Genomic DNA, 14934 nt, shown 5'->3' with positions numbered 1-14934 from the left:
GATAAGCGGTAGAAAATGGATGGATGGATATTGAATAATCAAATCGTAATCAATTGGTGAGGTGCTTTGAAGTCACAGTCGTACTGTTCACTACTTGACTAAAAACACCAGGTAACTGAAACATGTAAGAATACAGAAAACTATTATGATGCATACAAGTAAATTAAAACCCTCTATACTGCATGCAAAGGTGACTAAAATGAAGTGTTGTATTTTGGCTACCAAGGTGGAATTTTGGCTACAAAATAAACTTGAATTCCCCCAATTTACTCGATATGTGTTTACACGGTGGCACTTTCGAGGTTGAGAAGGAGTAACCCAGCGGTCTTTTTCGGGTTTTTAAAATCTCGAGTATGAGCTTTTTTGGGTTTTCTCGGGTGTTTACATGGCCACGCGCTACTGGGTTATTGCCAATATTTGAGTTTGAAACGGGTTTGAAAAGGGTTATTTGCTGCATGTAAATGCACTGAGTGTTATCAGTCATAGCGCCCCCTTCGGGGAACATGAAGTAGTGTATACATGCTCTGTTTTGCCTGAAAATTTGCACATTAAATCAGAGTCCACATCGAGTAACAATGACATGTCGAGCTCCATCGGCAATAGCGCCTGATGCGAGAAACAAAAAGTGTTGTGTACCTGCTCCTATGTACGTGCCTGTGGATATGCGAGCACACGGACGTGAGTGCCCATGGACGTGGGAGCACGCCAATGAGGACCCATCATTCCTGCTTGCAGATTTAATTGTGTTTATTTTTAGTGAGCACATACATTTAACACCTCAAGCTGGAAGCTAATGATGGTTCTATCAGAGCACCCACAGGCTGTGGTTTACTTCTGAACTGATTAGTCAAGAATGGCAAAAATATTTGGTGACAAGTCGATTATCAAAATAATCAGTTTGGGCATTCCTATTCTTATCTTGTTCTTTTTGTCCCTCCAGAGCACCAACAGGACCATGACTGTGGAGAGGAGCAGCTCTTCGAACAGGAAACAAGCCGTTGTCTTGAGCAGGGAGAACCAGAACCTCCACAGATCAAAGAGGAACCACAAGAACCAGAACCTCCACAGATCAAAGAGGAACCACAAGAACCAGAACCTCCACAGATCAAAGAGGAACCACAAGAACCAGGACTTCTCCTCTTTAAAGAGAACCAGGAGGAACCAGAACCTTCACAGATTCAGGACAACAATGAACTGGGTATCGGCCAGGATGCAGAGCAGCTTCCACTGAAGTTTGAAAGTATTGAAGAGCAAAGTTACCTGAGTGAACCAGATAAAGTAGCGGACACTAAACAGTTCCACTTTCGTGACTCCGAAATCCACGATGTGAAGAAACATAATAACTTACAATCAACGATAAATCCAAAGGTAAAAATAATCTGCATGTTTCATAGTGAGTGTGTGGAAAACTTTCCTGTGTCAGAGAAGCAGGCTGAATGTGAAAAGGTTTTCTGTGAGGAAACATCTGGTAAAACTAGCCGTAAAAAACATAAAATATATCAGAATTTAGAAACCGTCACTGATGAGAAGAAACTTTGTGAAATCTGTGGTGAAAGTTACAACCAAGAGAATGATTTGTTGGTCCACATGGAAACTCACACAGACAAGAAGCCGTTTTCTTGTGAAGCATGTGGAAAATGTTTCAGCAGAAGGAGTCATGTGTTGGTCCACATGAGAACTCACACAGGTGAGAAGCCATATTCTTGTGAAACATGTGGGAAAAGTTTTCGTCATCAGAGTCATAAGTTGGACCACATGAGAACTCACACAGGTGAGAAGCCGTATTCTTGTGAAACATGTGGGAAAAGTTTCAACAGAAGGAGTTATTTGTTGGTTCACATGAGAACTCACACAGGTGAGAAGCCGTATTCTTGTGAAACATGTGGGAAAAGTTTCAGCAGAAGGAGTTATTTGTTGGTTCACATGAGAACTCACACAGGTGAGAAGCCGTATTCCTGTGAAACCTGTGGAAAAAGTTACAACCAAAAGAAAGATTTGTTACGTCACATGAGCTGTCACACATTTGAGAAGCTGTTTTCTTGTGAAACATGTGGAAAAGGTTTCAGTCAAAAGGATCATAAGTTGGACCACATGAGAACTCACACAGGTGAGAAGCCGTTTTCTTGTGAAACATGTGGAACATGTTTTAGCACAAGGAGTCATTTGTTACGCCACACAAGAAGTCACACAGGTGAGAAGCCGTATTCTTGTAAAACATGTGGGAAAAGTTTCAGCAACCAAAACCATGTGTTGGTCCACATGAGAATTCATACAGGTGAGAAGCCATATTCTTGTAAAGCATGTGGAAAATGTTTCAGCACAAGGAGCCATTTGTTAGTCCATATGAGAACTCACACAGGTGAGAAGCCGTACTCTTGTGAAACATGTGGGAAAAGCTTTGGTCATCGGAGTCATAAGTTGGTCCACATGAGAATTCACACAGGTGAGAAGCCATATTCTTGTGAAACATGTGGAAAAAGTTTCAGAGACCACTGTAATTTTGTGACCCACATGAAAACTCACACAGGGGAGAAGCCTTATTCTTGTGAAACATGTGGAAAATGTTTCCTTCGTCGGAGTAATCTGTTGGTCCACATGAGAACTCACACGGGTGAGAAGCCGTATTCTTGTGAAACATGTAGGAAATGTTTCAGTCAGCGGAGTCGTTTGTTGGTCCACATGAGAACTCACACAGAAGAGAAGCCAAATTGTTATGAAATGATTTACTGATCCTTATTCATTGCCGTACCACATGTAATCTCACAAAGAAATCAGTTCATAAAAGACTCTATGGGAGGTCTCATTCAGGAAGTTTAGCTTGAGCCCAAAATCGCAAGGTATCATCCAGTTTAGAGGAAACCTATTCTCACTTTTGTGCTGTACATTTGTTGGTCCACTGCATATTCACATAGTCATTTCACAAAAACACTTAAACATGAGTTAAATTGCTACATTTCATCTGCAGTCTTTCCTGAGGGTGTAAATTTGGGTCGCGTGACTTCTTTCTGCCTGACCCCAATGGACAAAAATTTGGACACAATCCCTATTTTTGGTGGACATTGCTGTATTCAATATAGTTTGTGGCTCTAGTTGCATTTTGATGATGATTTGTAGTGACAAATAGTCTCCGTTCGGTTTTTTACAGCCCACAGAGTATCTGCTTATCTGACTGTCTGTCCATCTGTTTGTCCATCTGTATGTAAAAAAAGGCACCCTCTATGGGATTTTTTTTTGGGGTCAAAACCACTTCAGAACCTTGGCTGGGCTTTGTCCACAGCTTGGCCAGTGCATTTCGTTTGGCTGCCATTTTGTCTGTCCCTCCGACGGGCCGGACACACACCTTGGCAGGCAGTAGTGTGTGCGTGCGTGCGTGCGTGCGTGCGTGCGTGCGTGCGTGCGTGCGTGTGTGTGTGTCTGAGCCGCGGGCTGTGTGATCCGCTTGCATGAGGGCTATGTATATGGGGGTCCTTCACAGTGGGAGTTTGATCCAGTTAGTTGTTGGAGGGGGATGTTGTGCACGGGTCCTCTTGTCCTGGCTGCCTGGGGGGGGTTCCACACATTGGTCTGGTGGTCCCTTAGTGCCATGCCATGTCTCCCTCTTGTATGCAACAAAGGTGTGTGTGTGTGTGTGTGTGTGTGTGTGTGTGTGTGTGTGTGTGTGTGTGTGTGTGTGTGTGTGTGTGTGTGTGTGTGTGTGTGTGTGTGTGTGTGTGTGTGTGTGTGTGCGTGTGCGTGTGCGTGTGCGTGCGTGTGCGTGTGCTTGTAGATACTCAGTTGTGAGGACCAGAATTATTTTTTAACCAACAAAGTGAGGACATTTTTGCCGTTCCTCACTTTTCGACAGACCTTTTTGAGGGTTCAGACTTGATTTTTGGGTTTTGGTTAGAATTAGGCTTAGGCTAGGTTTAGGGTATGTGTTAGGGTTAGGCATTTATTTTTGATGGTTAGGGTAAGGGGCTAGGAAATGCATTATGTCAATGAGTGTCCTCACAACTATAGAAATACAAACGTGTGTGTGTGTCTGCCCTTGATGAAGTTGCGGCTTTGTTTTAATCCTGATTTTTTTACTGTTATACACTTTGTGTTGTTTTTTCTGAATATGAAGAGTGTTATAGAAATAAAGTTTGATTATGATTCCCCAAATGATCCCTGGCATCTTTCTGGAGAATTTACAACTGATGAGAAATTCCAGGTATTGTCTCTCATTCAAAGCATTTGATCAAATGTTTATGTCTCACAGAAGATGATGATTAAATTGAGAGTTGTAAAACACACAGGACAGTCGATTCATAAAAGAGCTGCAAATGTTTGAGATGAGGTTGATAAGCTGCAGTTCCCTCTGTGTCCACTAGGTGTCAGTATGAAGCTGAACGCTGTTTGTGATCCTCCGGAAACAGTGAGCGAAGAAGCAGCTTTGGAGGCTATTTGAAGCTGTGTTGTTGTGTGAGTCGTTTCTCACAGAGTAAATATTTCACCTCGTGCAGCAACAATGAGTTCAGTTCAGGCTTTGAGAGAGTTAATCAAGCAACGACTAACTGCTGCTGCTGGAGAAATGTGAACGAACTGTGGTTCAGTAAGAAGTGGAAACCTCCAATCAAGTCTCACAGAACAGGTTAGTAAAAGTGTGAATGAAGACATGAATGTGAGTGGTGGAGGATTGTTCCATTTGTTTAGAAGCCAGCAGACAGAAATGAGACTGCAGCTGCAGTTGTTGTTGAAAGTGAAACAACAGGAGTGATTTGAAAGCAGAAAGCTTCAGCATTAAGCAGCATGTGTGTCAGAAAGAGTGGAAACGGTGCTTGAGCTGTTTGAAAACAGAAGAAGTGATTTATTGCCACTCAGTCTGGGCTAACATGCTAACGTTACTGTGGTTTGTGCAGCTTTTAAGGCTGGATTCTACTTTGTGCGTGAACGTGAGGTGTGGAACGTGCACGAGAGAAGCTGTGCGTCTTTGTTCCTCGTCGCGCGCCTGCTCCCAAACTGCAGGGGGCAGTGTATCGCAAACACATGTGTAGCACAGTGCTAAAGTAGAGTAGAAGAAGTAGCTCTTCTTCTACTGCTCAACATCAGCGGGTGATCCTGTGAATGGAGACTAGTGGAGGGAGGTGGTATAGCAGGACACAACAACTTGTTGCACATTGAGCGTCTGAGCAACGCACGAGCAACTGGGACTGCAAGTTTAGCTTGAAATGACCTGAAGTCCTTCTTCCTGACACTACAGGAATTTGTACCCTGACAGGAGAATGAGCTTAGAAAATGTCTGCTGAAGAGGAGAGAAGAACATACAGGACTGCATTGAATTAGAAATTCAACACTGTTTCAATGTAAGTAACATTCTTGAACCAGAAACATGTTTTGTTGGTCAAAAGCTGTGACCAGGAAAATAAATTATCAAGAGACGGGTGTAAAACAAAACTTCTATCTGTGTTTGATTACTACATGAGACATCAACTACAATCCATCCTGCTGAATATTCTCACAAAGTAGTTGGTAAATTTTAAATTGGATTTGTTGCTTTTGTTGTTCTGGGATATTTTCCAGCTTGTCAGCAACAGCGGAGCCAAATCTGATGTTTTCAGTCTCCCTGTTGGTGGCTTTCTCCTTGTCTGTGTTTCGAGTCTCTTTGAAATCAAATCTTCAGTCCTCATCTTCTTCAGCTTAACCTTTTTTTGTGGAATTGTGTGAATTGTGTGTTTTAAAAGTGCGTGAACCATTAATTTTTCTCTGTAGAATGACTGTGAGGGGTCGTAGCTGCCAAAATTACATGTTTTGCTGTACAAACTTCACAGACAGGTCAAGCATAAATCAGATTTGATGGTATGTGTTTATAATAGAGACATTCTGGAAAGTCTTCTGGAACTGGCTCGGGTTTATTAGTGAGAGGATAAAGTCTATATACATGGAACACTGTCCATTTCCTGAATTGTTGTTCACCTTCATCACTTCACTCTGAAGCTGATGCTGCATCCAGACAGTTCTCTCATTTATTCTTTAAAGGGGACATATTATGCTTTTGTCACTTTGTGAAGAGTTTCTTAGACAGATTAGACATCGCTGTTCTCCTGCTGGATGCTACTTTCAGGTAGACCAGGGACTCAAAGACTAGAATTCCTTGTCAGGGAAACAACATCTTACTGTAATAAATTCACACACTAAACAGCCAGAAGTTGTCTGGTCCTTATTGTACACCTTGCTATTGGGATCCAAAAAGGCTCTGTGGGATCGAGGCGTGATTGGAGGGGAAGCCTCGGCTGGAGCGGCCTCATGGAGACGGGCTGAAGATTCTACACTTCGACAGTGTGTGTGTGTGTGTGTGTGTGTGTGTGTGTGTGTGTGTGTGTGTGTGTGGTGTATACTTATTGATGGTGCGGTTTTTACTCTTGTTTTTATTAATGTTTTTTTTTTAACTGTTCAGCACTTTGCATTGTTTTTATTAATATGAAAAACTGCTATACAAATAAAGTTTGATTTGATTTGATCCCTCAGTTATAGGGCGCAGTTACTTTTTGGCAGCTGCTTGCATAAAAGTGCCTGCTCCCTGTAACTGAGTGATGTGAGGGATGACACTGACCAAAATCACTGTACATGCAACTGCCTGCTCTCCTCTGCTTTCAGTCCTGCAAATTCTGTGAATATCACCCTCACCTCCCTTGAAGTGGTCAGTGTCACTCCTCACATCACTCAGTGGAGAAATTAAAGCGGCATTGGTCGGGACCAAGCCTCTCCGCGACTGAGACGTCCACCCACTAACATGGGAGTTGTTATCATCTCCCATCCACTAACATGTAGCTGTTAGCATCTCTCATCCACTAACATGGGAGTTGTTAGCATCTCCCACCCACTAACATGTAGCTGTTAGCATCTCCCACCCACTAACATGTAGCTGTTAGCATCTCTCATCCACTAACATGGGAGTTGTTAGGATCTCCCATCCACTAACATGGAGCTGTTAGCTTCTCCCATCTGCTTTTGACAGTCACTGAATGAAGGCACTGAGTGTCAGAGTTTGATTGACAGCTGCTGCCAGCTGTTTAACTGCACCATATGCCCATATATGGTCATGTCAGTTAGAGTGGGAGAGAGGAGAAAATAAAAGTTTCTGTTTGGGAAACAACTGCTCCTTGTTCCTTTCCTGTGTGGCAAAACTGAACAAAAAATATCACGTTTGATAGGAAAATTAGTTGTCTTTCAGTTGGTGATGCTTTCAGAGCAGTCAGACTTTTATCTCCAATGCACACTAGATGCGGTCCGGCTTCGGAACGGCTGCGGTCCGGACACCGCAGCTAATCTGTAGTCAACAGGGCTTGAAGCAGGAAAAACTTGCATGCCTGAATTTTTTTTTCGGGGGGGGGGGGGGGGGGCTCGTGGGTCCAGGAAGAAGACCCTTTGGAACATTTGCAGTCTAAATACAATAACTGGTGCACTTTGACGCCATATAACTGAAAAACTAACATTCTTGCATTGCCTCCAATTGTGAAAGGGATACTTCATCAAAATATTAAACTATCCTTTAAACATGACGTCAAAATACTGTGGAAAAAGTCTATTGTTGAGATAGAAATCCAAATTCCATGACTCCAACATTTTTGAAAAATCTTTAGTGAACAATGAAAACTTGTCATAATGCGCAAGAAAACTAAAGAGTGCTAGTTGTTGAAGCAGTCCGGCTCCTAATAAAACCTTTCAATTCTATCAAAATAAAATAAGTAAATAAAACACAAAATGACATAAATTAAATAAAAAATAAATACAATACAAAATAAAATACATTTAAATAAATACAAAAACAAATCTTTTTATCTCATAAAACAGACTTTAGTCTTATTTCCTCATTCTTTTGGGTTGGAAAGCAAAGTAATGCAAGATATCAAAGCCACTCCTTTTCAAGATGGAGGCATTTGGTAGTCCGGCAGAGGACTGGTCAGAGGCTTTGAGCCCGGCAGAGGACTGGGCGGAGGCTTTGAGCCCGGCAGTGGTCTGGGCGGAGGCTTTGTGCCCGGCAGAGGACAGGGAGGACTGGGTGGAGGCTGTGGGCCCAGCAGAGGTCTGGGAGGAGGTTTTGAGTGGTCTTGTCGTATTCCTGGCCTGGTGCATGAGTTTGCTTGCCCTCACAGATGACAGAACCTTTGCTGCTTCTGTCAGCTTTCTCTTATTGAGTGCTTCTTCATTCTCCTTCTTCCTTTCCAGGTGCAGCTGATGTGCTGAATATGACTCCAGGCAGGATCTCCTCAATGGCTACTGAATCTTCATTGTTGTGGCTGTACACTCCCTTGATTTAAGTGCAGATTGTACAACTGCAAGGCTTTCATAAGTCTCCACATTCATTGAGCATCTGTCTGCTTCGAGGATGTCATCCATCAGATTGAAGGATCCCTCAACCAGGGGGCCAGTGAAGATGCTCAGAAGTGCTCTTACCAGTTTACACTTAGAATCTTACATCTCTCACAATTCCACTCCACCAGTCCACATCAAGTCGCCTCCCTTCCTCACTGTAACTCTCAGCGCGAGCTACCAGGTCCACATCTATTCGGTACGCCCGTACCTCTAAATCCAGGTGGCCAATCTCTTCTGGATCAACTTCATTAGGCAAAGCCTTGCCTAATGTGATCAAAGCCCCACCAACAGATTCATGTTGGATCAAAGAAGGATTCAGAGCTGAGAGTGCAGTGATGATGGGGTTATTGAGAGGAAGCTTTGCGAGGAGGAACTCTGCAGCCCTGATGTATCCCTTTCTGAGATTGCTGTACAGAGCATTCACCCATATCTTCTCTACATGAGCCTTGTTCAGTGCCGAGTAGCAGTGTGTGCCCACAAAGAGCCTTCTGTCAGAAAGCTGATTGTCTTCATTCCGGACATCAACCTAGAAATATCAGATTAGATTAGATCAAGACAGACAGACAGACATTTTCCAAGTAGCTTGCCCAACACTAGTACAAACAAGACAATGAAAGGCCAGCTATGTACACTATAAAATCAGTAAGTGTGCTTCAAAGGAAAGGTACATTAAAATCACATAAGTGATGAGAGTGACATGTACCTTGACCAACTCCTTTGCCCTCATCGGGATGCCTGCTGGCTTCACAAACTTGGCCAGTAGATCTCTCACCAGGGCCACCATCTCCACATGCAGCAAGTGCACCATGGGCTTCTCACTTTGCAGCCTTTTTAGAAAAGTTTGAAAGGTTGGAAGGACACCTGCCAACGCATTACAAAATTAGTGATGCAATTAAACGACATTGAATGATTTTTCCCCGAAAAAGATATGTAGGGTCTGGACAGTGATAAAAAAAAAAAGTTCTGAATCACCTCAGACAATCATATCTCCCCTTTCATAATAGCAATATGGATGCATTTTATACCACTGGAAAGCCTGATTAATTGCCTATAGTATAGTAGGTTTAGCTTGTAAGGATTGTGCAATTATGGAACGAGGACTATGCACTATTTTGTGGTTTTCACATTAACACCAGGTCTGTAACAATACACATTCATATTGAATCCACTGAGCTGAGTGGGTTCAGATCTGTGACAGTATACTTCAGTACGCAGCAGAAATCCCACCCAGATAGCAACGATGTTTTGGCCCAGATGTGGCCCACATCCGTAGTCTTCTTACGGCCCACTTTCGGCCATGGTCGTGGCGTTCATTCAGGGGTGAGTGTGGCTGCCGGAACTCAGCCACAGGTAAACCGTACATGGACCGGATGCCAAACATGTTGTGGGCCAGGTCTGGGCCAAATCTGGTCCAGATAAAATAACCACAGCGTCACCTTAATTGGGCAACATGTGCCAGATCAGGGCTATACAATACAATAATGACTACCTGCTTTTGCCTTGATGTACAATTTTATTAATATGAACACCAATTTTCTTTTCTATACAAAATTTTCCATATATACATTCAACCAAGTGCTCAAACTAGCAATTAGCAACATCAAATTGTCATTTTCCTACAAATGAATAAAACTCTGAAAACTGCATGTTACAGTTGCCTTGTCTGCAAGACAACACAGATAAAATGTATGACAGCTGAAGATAGTTTGCTATCTGGATGCATAAACTGTGTGTGTGTGTGTGTGTGTGTGTGTGTGTGTGTGTGTGTGTGTGTGTGTGTGTGTGTGTGTGTGTGTGTGTGTGTGTGTGTGTTGGCTGTAAAGCCAACCTGCTTAAACATTTAAAACAAGAACTACTACTACAACAAGTAACATCAGAAATTCTTTGGGCAGAACAGTCAGTTTACTCAGGCCGCTGCCTGGCTCGGCGTCCTCCTTCTCTGTCCCCAGCAACATGGAGCCACCTTCGAATCCACTGCTCAATATCCTGGTCTGTAGCTGTGGCTGTCAATGGATTTCTTCTTACTGCATCTAAAATGAGACACAAGAAAGTTATTATCAATTTTGCATAAACGTAAGTTTTAACATTTAATATATACGTACATTGAAGTAAATACATACTGCATATTACCTTAGTAATACCACCATGGGGCCACACACACACACACACACACACACACACACACACACACAAGTCAAAGATTACACCTTAACTGGTTCTTAGTGTGGTAAGAATCAGTTAAGCTGTAACTAGCGGAAGGTTTCGCGAAACAGAGGAGCCTTCAGCAAGTGAGTAGACAGCAGTGATTTACAAGAAATGAATGTTTGCGAAGGAAAAAAAAGAGCCAGCACAACTTTATGAGAGCTAAAAAGTGGATCCATGAAAAGAGAAAACAATTTAGAAATGGAGATACTGTCGTCCTCTCCCGTTTTAGTAGGGGGAGGGGATTGCGAGTTCTCGGAGCAGGAGCTGCTGTAAAGAAAATCAACCTCAGACAATCACGCGTCTGATGAAAGACTGATTTAGGGGGAGGTTAGAGTAGAGAGTTACTTTATTGATTCCAAACTGGGAAATTCGGTTCCCAGGTTCCCAGTCAACACAGTCATGTGGGGTCCACATTCAATTTGCATGGGTTACATGGCTTCAATTGGACAGTGGGCTTCTTAAGTTTATTATGAATCCATTTTATTACTTAAATTCATATCATGGAGATTTTTTATAGAGCAAACTCCTGGGAAAGCTGGGGTTCATCAGCTTAAATGTTTGATTTTTTACATGTCTGTATATGCAGATGTGCGTGCACTTACTCTTGTCATCTTCTGATGTAAAACTTTGCCCGCTGGTCAGTGTTGTGCACAGGAAAATAATACGTTTAGAGGGGAAAAAAACACAGGTTGAACACGATTAAAACAATTAAAAAAAAAGGAAAAATAGCGCTCACTGACAATCGCTTCATGTATATCTCCAATCTACCATATTACAATTCAAAAATTACCTCCGCCAGCAGAGGTAAAGTAATCGTTGGGGTTTCTTTGTCCGTTTGTCTGTCCATCCGCCCGCCCTTTAAAAGTAAAGGAATACTTTCATTATACACTTACATATGGCACATTTCTGCCTACTGAACTATTATTTTTGTATTACTATACTCAAAACACCGTCACACCAGTTTTCCCACTGTCTGGCCCACTGTAATACAAAATGTGGGATGAATCAGAGTTGCTTTGTTCTGCATCCACTAGGGGTGAATCAGATATTAAAGTACTGTGGTGGTGGTGGAGTCTTCTCTCTAACCTTTAGGGAAAAGCATGCCATTTTGTCCAATAACTTGATTTAATCCATCAAAGTACCAAAAGTGCAAATAACTAGAAATGAGAAACTCTTTCAAAACTTCCAGCACATACTAGAGTGTCAGGACAGAGACATTTTATTCAAAAACTGTTTTTTTTTTTTTTTTAATTGACCCACCCGCCACCCATACCCGCCCGCCCCAGCCCCTCCCAAATCCCGCACCCCAACACCCCACCCGTCCATCCCCCACCCATATCCCACCCCCAGGGGGGCAGACGGCCCCAAGCAGCCAGGAAGCCAGACACAGGGGCAGAGCGCCCCACCGAAGGGACGGCAACCAGCCCATCACCGGACAGGCCGCCACCAGAGGCTGGCCAAGAAGTGTTTAAAACGAGAGAACAAACGTTACGCATGCTGCTTCATCAGACTCGCTCCTGAATGTCCACAGGTGTCTGCTTAAATAATCAGCGACACCTATACTGGGGTGTAGTTATATATTTTTACAGTATTCACTCTCTTTTTTGAGTTGTAGGAGTTGGTACAGCCTTGTGTATTTTGCATTATAGTTATCTCATTATTGTAATGGGTCTAACAAGTATTACGTACAGTTATATGTATTTTGCATTTATAGTCGACCAAATCATTGTAGTGGGTCTTAACAAGTACCTAAACTAATTTCTTTTTTCTCTTTTATCTAAACTTCTCTCACTCTACCTCCAAAGAAGAGTTGCGATTGCTGCCTGTGTCTAATTAGTTGACCTGATTGATGTCCCCTTCTCCTCCCCCAGTGTAGGTGTCTCAGATTATTTAAGCAGACGCCTGTGGACAACCTGGAGTGAATCTGATGAAGCAACTGCGCCTTGTTCTCCCGGCTTTAAAACTTCTTGAATAAAATGTGTCTGTGCTGACACTCTAGTGGATGCTGGAAACCGTTTAAATTTTCACTGTCACATTTCTATAAGTTTAAAAAAGGCTTCATGATTCATTTTTTATCCAATCAAGATTTGAATCGTCATTTATATTGACTTCTTTTTTTTTTTGTCTCACGGTACAATGTTCCGTTCTTAGACATTAGTGGCCTTACATTGTAGGATTGAGGGTGACAGCTTCTTTGCAGTGGCCATTTCTGGAGGTCTAGGTAAAGTAGATGCTCCCGACGTCTCATCTTCACTATCCGCATCATCTTGAATGTGACACCTCTTCCTGCATTAGAAAATAAATAGGAGAGATAGAATTGTGCAAGGCTGTAACTTGACTCACTTCATCTTCTCCCATTGTGACTCCATTGTTCCTTCAACTTACATTGTTCTCCGTTTGTGTCTCTGTGGCTGGTTTCTGAATCAGTCAAATCCGTGAATCTTTCAGGCTCTGGCAGTTTGACCCTCGCTTCCTCATAAGTAGCTGTGAATTGAGTGAACATAAAAAAAAAAAAATTAGATGCAAAATACAGAGTGCAAATTATGACTTACTCCATACCTTTGCCTAATAAAACGCGTACTTTGTACGGAATCCAACGTGTTCCAGGTTGTTCCTGTGATCTTACTGCTTTTACAACATCATCCCATTTGTATGGTGGCCACAGACAGGTGTTTTTTTTTAAACCAATTTGCTGGAACAACTTCCACTTCATTTGTGGAAGCTAATATGACAATGTGAAACATTTCCTTAAAACAAAAAGAACATAAACAGGTTAATAATTTCATTAAAAAGTTATATTTCAACATAAAACATTGAATTTGTAGAATACTGCATTGTTATTGTACTTACCACATTGATGTAAAGGAGTCAGTGAAAACCTAAGGATATGAAAGACTACATTGAAAACTAACAATAAAACAAATAAGGAACTCTTACAAACAAAACATTTTATTTAACTATGTAGAAAGGAAGACTAAAAACCAAGTGCATTACTCAATGCCAATGTTGGAGAATCAACCGGAAGTTCCGGCCGAAACTCCGAAAATAATCGGTTTCCAAACGTTTGCTCAAATTCAAATTCAAACTCTCCACGGAACAAATGCCTGAATTAGACCACGTAAGTTGGGAAAGTTTGGAGCAGTTTAATCGAAAAATCTAGCCGGCCGCTATTAAATGAATGGGTTTAGCAACATGAGCTAACAGCTTGACGCCACCCCCTCCAAAAACGGGCTTTACAGGGACCTTTCAATACTCATGTGTGTCATCTCAGCTTACTCCTGAAAGAGTTTGATCAAGCCTATTTAAAGATAAGTTGGTGTTTTCCTCTAAAATTGCCAATGAAAAGGGCTAGCATTATGTCAGCTAACAGCTAACCACAAAAACGCAATTTGATTCATCTTCAAACGTGTGCTACTAGACGTATATGTATTGTAGTGTGATTTTTATTTTTATTTTTTTAATGTCACTGTGCAATTACCCACCAAATAGTCGGACACGCAGAGCTGACCACCGAGCAGTTCCTCCAGCGAAAGACGAATACAGCCCAGTCCGCCGATAAGCAGTTTTCCCAGCAGGGGTAATGAGATGACTTGGCGCGCAGGAAGAATGAGCGGGAAGAAGAGAGGGATGCTGGGAAATGTAGTGAGGAGGGGTACTTCATTCACACACTGTCGAACGCTAACGGACTATATTTCCCAGATTCCAACTCTGCAGCGCTGTGATAGAATGTTGTGTCAGTGAGCCTGATGAGCCCCTGAATAAACAAGACGTTCCCTCACGTTATTTTAGTGAGAGACGCAATGATATTTTTTTCCTTTTTTTTTTTTTTTTTACAACTTTATTAACAGGTACAAACATTAAAGGCATAACACTTATCCAAAGTTGGGAACCAGTAGGATGTAAAACATCACCCCCCCCCCCCCCCCCCCACCCCCCAAAAAAAACATCACACAAAGACAATAAGAGGGCCTTAATCCAATAGTACAAATGAGTTCAATAAAGTAAACACTTTCTGAGCCTTTTCAGTCTTTACCAAGTGCAAGGACTTTTTAAATAACTCTAAATTGTTTTTGAAACCAATGATCCGGGGTCTACTTTTCAAATACTTGCATTTATGAATGTAAAATTTGCAAAGAACTATTACATTGTTCACCAGGAAATCTGCATTGTTCTTCTTTAACTGGACTCCACCTTAAACAAATGGCGGTAACAAAAGGAGGTAATTTGTTTATAGATGTCAACTTTGAAAAGACAGCCATAAATCCAAAAAATATATATGTTCTACAGTCTCAATGTTGCATTCACAGGAAACACAAGAGTTATTCTCCTAACTGAAGGTTAAGTGTAAAAAAGTGTTAGAGGGGTAAATGCCATTCAAAAATTAAAATATAATCT

At 42.0% G+C, this 14934-nt stretch overlaps 1 protein-coding gene and 1 long non-coding RNA gene across 2 annotated transcripts; one reads left to right on the top strand and one right to left on the bottom strand.

Annotated features, from left to right (window-relative positions):
- The first annotated feature begins 1523 nt into the window (after positions 1 to 1523).
- On the top strand, positions 1524 to 2730 carry LOC115406102 (oocyte zinc finger protein XlCOF22-like). The gene is made up of 2 exons (XM_030116009.1): positions 1524 to 1939; positions 2192 to 2730. The coding sequence occupies exons 1-2, from the start codon at positions 1588 to 1590 to the stop codon at positions 2728 to 2730; spliced, it is 891 nt and encodes a 296-aa protein (XP_029971869.1). The 5' UTR covers positions 1524 to 1587.
- A 7437-nt stretch (positions 2731 to 10167) lies between these two features.
- LOC115404987 (uncharacterized) lies at positions 10168 to 14107 on the bottom strand. The gene is made up of 8 exons (XR_003933400.1): positions 14018 to 14107; positions 13390 to 13418; positions 13121 to 13286; positions 12925 to 13023; positions 12707 to 12825; positions 11330 to 11395; positions 11142 to 11173; positions 10168 to 10364 (listed from the first exon to the last, which is right to left on the bottom strand). It is a non-coding gene; the product is annotated as an uncharacterized LOC115404987 (long non-coding RNA).
- Between the last annotated feature and the right edge of the window lie 827 nt (positions 14108 to 14934).

This window comes from Salarias fasciatus, chromosome 18 (assembly GCF_902148845.1).
Source record: "Salarias fasciatus chromosome 18, fSalaFa1.1, whole genome shotgun sequence".
Taxonomy (NCBI): Eukaryota; Metazoa; Chordata; class Actinopteri; order Blenniiformes; family Blenniidae; genus Salarias; species Salarias fasciatus.
The sequence above is the reverse complement of the archived record's forward strand: the minus strand, read 5'-3'. Positions and strand labels throughout refer to the sequence as shown.